Here is a 6,000-nt window from a genome sequence, read left to right on the forward strand (position 1 = left end):
CTCTGGAAAATTTCGTTATGAGTCAGTCGTCCTGTGAAACATCAGGCCGGGACCGAACGAGTTTTTTCCTCAGCTCAGCGCGGCTAGTTAATCAGCCCGATCGTCCGGAGGATAATCCGGTAGGAGGAAGAGAGCCGAAGTCCCTCCGAAGCCGGGACATGGGACGTCTTTTCCGTTGATCCTCGGTGGGAAGAACCGAAACTTTGAAAGGCGTCCGAATAATTCGGCCGGATTCTGAATCTGACCTCCTTCCGAATCGGAGCGATTGTCGTTCGTTCTCGGCCAGCTCTCCGGAAGGATCAACCGCGGGTTCAGATCTTGCGGTCGGATGTCGTTCAAATCGGATTTTCCATTGTCGAAATCGATTGACCACGGGAGGGATATCCTCGGGGCGACCTTGCTCGCTCGTGAGCGCCGCTGCGGCGCGTTCCGCACGTCGAGTCGATCTTTCCCATCCGTTGTAGCCTTCGCACTAGCACCACGATAAGTTTACCGGAAGGAAGCCGCAGCCAAGCCGTTCAAAAGAACGAAGAGAAGAGTTTGGCAGCCTCTGGAGTTAGCCGGTCTCTGTTCTTGCTCCGCTAGCTTCCGTGGCGAGAAAAAGAGGGAAGCCGGCGAAGAGTTAACAGTTCGTAAACAGTTTGTTCACTGTCGCCCCCTCTGCCAAACTCGCTCCTTCCGGGGGCCTCACCACGCCCGCATGGTTCTCGCGGACGACGAGTGAGCACTGCATGATTGCGTGAACTTCGAAACGAGTTCAAAAAAGCGTGTCCGCATTCATTGAAGATGATGCGCCAAGACCTCCGCGCGGACGATCGAGGAACCACTCACTAAGAGAAATCCGATGTTTTGCGTATTAGTCGATGAGTCCGTGTTCTCATTTGGGGAGAGGTCAATCACGACAGATTTTCACCGGTCCCCATTTATTCGTAGGTATCGACTCGGAAATCGATGAGAAATTCAGATTCCGAGGTACACGAGCCCTCACGAGGAATAAGTTCTCCGACTGAAAGAGTCGGAAGGGGCGGTGCGCTGACGAGTGGGGTCGAGTCGAAAAGAAAGCAGGGTTAATAAAAACACTGCCGAGATGTCGGAGTCTGTAGGCGGAGTTGATTCATATTTAATTAGCGGTCGACCTAAGGAGCTCCGCGACCTCAACCGGAAACGACGCAGAGCGAAGGCATGCAGAGAACGCCTACCGAGATGGAAGAGTACAAGCGGGGGAGGAACAAGAGGATGACGAATAGAAGAATCCAGCCGGGGGCGTTCGGGGAGGATTCGAGCGCTCCCCCCCGGGGCAGGTGGAACTCAAGTCATCGAAGTTGGCCTTCGTCGCGCCAACAAAGTTCAGCTCGCTGACAACAAAGTAACGCGAGCGAAAGTCCTTCTAATTCTCCCAATGAGTTCTGGGCCGGCTCGCTGTCGTATCTCGGACGGTCGGCGGCATGGCGGTTCCAACTCCACTCTCAGTGGAGAGACGTCCGGATACCTCGCCTCCAGTGACTCGACGCCTACAGCTAGAGGAAAATAGCGAAACAAAGTTTGTTGTGCAGGAATGCAGCGTTCGCGAACGACTGGGGGGATGGATAGATGGACTGACTGACTGACGGACGGACGGACCGACCGACAGACGGGCGAACGGACGGAGGGAGACGCGCGCGTGCGTGCGTCAAAACTGTCCTTCGTGCCACGTGACCTCCGCATGCCTCCGATGGGACACGCATGCCTCGAGCGCTATTTCAGCGTTCGCCTCGGTCGTCGTGTCGCTCCACCACGTCCCGAGTAAACTGGTCGTCAGCTGAAAGCATGACATCAACGCTTAGAGAAGCCACGACAACGCTTGCGTCTAAGACTGTCGACAACGACGAGCTCTGCTAATCGTCGCCTGGAGACGGTTTCGAGTTTTTTCCCAACATCGTACTCGTCCTGCGTTCCCGTTAGCCCGAAGATCTCTCTCCTGTCGGTCGAGCTTCGTCAAAGACGTCGACGACGAGAACGACAACAACGGCACGCCAACTGACGAACCAACAGAGAGGAGTTCTTGGAGAGAGTGAGAGATAGAGAGAGAGCGAGTGGCAGAGAGAGATAGGGGGGAGAGAGAGAGGAATCGTCTGCCGGACGGGCGGACTGACTGGCTTGGAAAGAAAAACGCTGAGGCTAAAGCAAACAGGGCGAGAAGCGCCGATGCCCGTCGCTGCGTGACCGACTGGCTGACTAGCTTGCCCCGAGTCTGGTCGGTGACGCCGAGACTGACTGAACTGCTTATAGGCTTAGATAGAGGAAGCCGCGGCGGCACACTCAGAAAAACGCTGCTTTCGCCGTAAGGAGAAAGAGGACGATGGAGGTGGTTGAGAAGGAAGAAGCTCAAATGCAGCTCGAGTTGCGCCAGTGGTTGGTTGGCTTATTCTTCTTCTCGGAGAGGCGTCTTGGAACGCGTTTGGAATGCCGACAACGTTCGGCACCCTCATCCTTCTACACTCTCTCCCCCACCCCTTTCGGCTCCGCTGCAGCCAGCCGTCTTCCTGAGGGGATTGACGACGACGACGACGATGCACCGTCCGCCAGTCTGCCCACCCGCCCGTTCGCCGTCGAAAGCAGCCCACTGGGCGAACGAGCGACAAACTGGATAAAACACGGGGCGTGAGCGACGCTCAGGGTGTGCGAGCAAAAAAAAATACTTGGTAATCTCTCAAGCGCCGTGGTCTTAACACGAGCGAGGCCACGACCAATGACGACAACAACGCCGACTGCGATGGCTGTAACGACGTCGATGACAACAACAGGTCCGGGCACGTCAACGCCATTCGTTGCTTCGATCGTTGTTGAAAGCACGGCCAGTTTCCATCTATCAGTTCGAACAATGTGGCTGACCACAGGTGGCGAGCGAGCCCATTGAACAATGGGAAGTGGGAGCAACTATGAAGAGGGCAAAAAGTGTCCACCAAGAGGGACCAAAAGCCGAACTCGATGGGACTACGAGAGCCCTAGAAAGGAATTAGAGGGCTTTCAAAACGGCACGAGCGCACAAACACAAGACCTTTCGCCCTCGAAGGGCTGGCGCGGTCGCCGACAGATTCGTCTGGAAGAGCCAAATCCGCCTCCGCCCTCCGCCCAAGGACCTGGGGGAAACTACCCAGCTCCGAGGGAAAACTTCGACGCGGGAATCCTCGGCCGAAGTCTCTGGAAAAGTCGGACGGAAACCTCAGAGCTCCCGAAATTGCCGGGGAACCCCATGGAGCTAGGACGAATGGGAAATGACTCAGGACGCGGGCATTCAAACAAGGAGAACACAAGCCTTTGTTCAGTGCAATTTGAAAACGCCGCTGCCGACTCTTAACAAATACCGGACCCTTGTTTGGGCATTCAAGGCTGATGACGGCGGCGGGCGGCGTCCCATTCGCCCCAACAATGCGTGAGGGCTGTGAGCTGTTTGAGTGGGGTATGGGTCCCGGAGCGAGTTTTTCGTATTTTGGGGCCAATACGTACTAGTGCCGTCGAGTTTCCTCGGAGAGGGCTCTGCTAGCGCCCGAATGCCGTTATCGGAGTCATCGCGGGCGCACTTCCAACGACCGAACGCGAAACCCACGTTAAGTCATCGACAGCCCGCGTAGCGAGGGAGCCCCTGAGCATTCGCGCGCTCTAAGCACGCGGCCGAACATGGAGGACGAATAGCCTCGCCTCACCTCTCGGGTTAGGAGTCAGCGGCTGAGATGCAAATCGAGGTAAACTTTGCTGCTAGCATTAATCTGCCTCTCAGGGCAGTCGAGGAGAACATGGACTGCTCGGAAGGATGAAGAGAGACGTGGGCTGCGGGTAGCCACGCGCCGGGTTCTCGGTCCGACAAGTGGGTGGAACTTGGGCTGACAATCGGCAGACAACGTAAGCCTATTGCGTCACTTCCGCCTTCCGCTCGACGACGCAAGTGGACCCTCGTTTCGCACGGGCCTCTTTTCATGGCGAGAATATCGTCGAATTCGGTCGGCAGTGTGAGTGGCCTGGCAGGACCGCAACGGGACGTCGCGGTGGCAAGGAGCCCGCGATTTCCACATAAGAGCGTACCGCACCCCACCCCACGTCATCCATCCGCCCCCTTGTTCCAGCGGGAGAGCCTGGGGGCCAGTCGGCCAGAGGTTGGGCGACCGGTTAATGAAGCCCATTGTTCGAGGAAAGGACCCAGGCGACTGTTCCGATAATATTTGCGCCAAATGAAGACTGACGTCTATTGCCTCTTCTCGCATGCAACATCATTAGGGGTATTCAAGTTTCAATTAAGCTCTACCACTCGCTGCAGAGTCGACGGTTTGTCCGTCCAGTCGTCAATCCGTTCGTCCGTGCGTTTGTTCGCTCGGCCAAATCCCTCTCTCCACCGCTCTCTCTTCCGATTAGTTCGTGGAGTGGAACTACGCGCGTTTGGCTCGGCAATAGCTTTAACCTGAAAGCATTATATGAACGACCAGTCCGACGATGTTTGTCGAATGCAATTCGACGACGACGACGCCACAAGACCCCCGACCGGCAGGCATTCAGCGTGGTGGCGATTAGTGGAAAAGCGGGGAATTCGCGAAAGACCAAATCCTTGTGGAGAACGCAGAACGTTCCCTCAATTCCCGCCATTCTCATTCACGTCAACCGTGGGAGATTCCGACGAAGTCGAAAAGCGTGGGAGGGAAACCTGGACCTGGCCGCAGCTCGGAGACTCGACGCTCTGCTGAGCAGCGACGATCGAGCTGCGGAAAGTTGCAATCCTGCCAACGGTACTATCTACGTGACGCGTCTTCTATTGGTTCATTACGTAACTCTTACTTTCCGTATTTGTCTTTGGCCGAAGCGAAAGTTTCATTATCTGGTTTACACACGCAACATATCTCCCCATCCTGCAGACAGCCGTGAGACGTCTGCGGAGGGGAACGCTATCGCTCTTTTGGTTCTTCAGGAGAGAACTGTGGTTCATAGCTTTTTTTTCTCCTGTCCATTTTTTTCCTTCTCCCGCTAGGACTCCGACAATTCCTGCTCGCTTCGGAAGGATTTCGTCCCGGGAATTTCCACAAACACGAAGCGATGCGGGAGTTGCAGTACGGGAGAATCGAGGAAAAAACATTTCCGGGATAGTTCGGTTGAATTTTTTTCTTCCAACGGTAGGCATCGATTAAGGATTTGCTCCGCTTGCGGTAATGGATGGCTCATTGTTATACCACTCGCTCGCTTGCACGCATTGAAAGGACCGATACGACCCATTGGAAGTCGGAAAAGCGACGACGTGGGGGGGACAAAACAAAGAGTTCGCGACGGATTACGGGGCTGCCGGGACAGAACCAGAGGAAGCGAGGTTTTTGAGGAGTCGGCGTGAGTTGTGACCATTATACTGGATATTGATAAATGGTTGAAATGTCTCTCCGCGATGGTCGGAACCAAACGACGGCTGTGGACGGACGTCCATCTCCCGTCCGCAGAGACTCGACAAGCCAGGGGACCAAATTGACTTTTTGAACCATTTACCCACTTGCTGTTCTTCAAGCCAACCGACCGACGAGCGGGCGGACGGACGGCGGAGTAGCCGCTCGTGCGCCCGTCCGCAAGCACCGTTTCGCTCACCGGTCAGGGTTCCCTAGATTTTCGGGACTTACAAGACCAACAGAATTACGTTCCAAGATCGATGATCTGTGGAGTCGGACGTTTTTTGTCGCCGCGGCTTACCTGCAAACGAGAAAGGGAGAGGCTTAACTTTTATGAAAATTTCGAAATCGTATAACACGAGCATGACGCGCTCCGCGCTTCAGCTCGATGAAAAAGCTGGAAACCGCGGCGCTTCCCTTTCCTGGAAGCAGGATGCCGAGAATGCCCGGCATCGCGAGAGAAGGTGCGTCTCGGGATTCATCACGGCCATCCATTCGCCTTCCGGGCCCCGTCCTAAAGTCGTCACTTCACGCATCGACCTCGACGAGCCGATCGAGCTCATTACGCCAATTCGCTCTTCATTCGATTGTTTCGTTGTTTATTAAT

At 55.4% G+C, this 6,000-nt stretch overlaps 1 protein-coding gene across 1 annotated transcript in view; it reads right to left on the reverse strand.

Annotated features, from left to right (window-relative positions):
- LOC100904554 (Down syndrome cell adhesion molecule-like protein 1 homolog) overlaps nt 1-5,758 on the reverse strand; it is a 136,428-nt gene extending 130,670 nt beyond the window's left edge. Inside the window, exon 1 of the mRNA XM_029110953.1 lies at nt 5,695-5,758. Coding sequence (XP_028966786.1) covers nt 5,695-5,758 — 64 coding nt within the window. The remainder of the gene's footprint in view (nt 1-5,694) is intronic.
- Nucleotides 5,759-6,000: the final 242 nt, after the last annotated feature.

The sequence above is a fragment of the Galendromus occidentalis genome, unplaced genomic scaffold (assembly GCF_000255335.2).
Source record: "Galendromus occidentalis unplaced genomic scaffold, Mocc_1.1 scf7180000077182, whole genome shotgun sequence".
Classification (NCBI taxonomy): domain Eukaryota; kingdom Metazoa; phylum Arthropoda; class Arachnida; order Mesostigmata; family Phytoseiidae; genus Galendromus; species Galendromus occidentalis.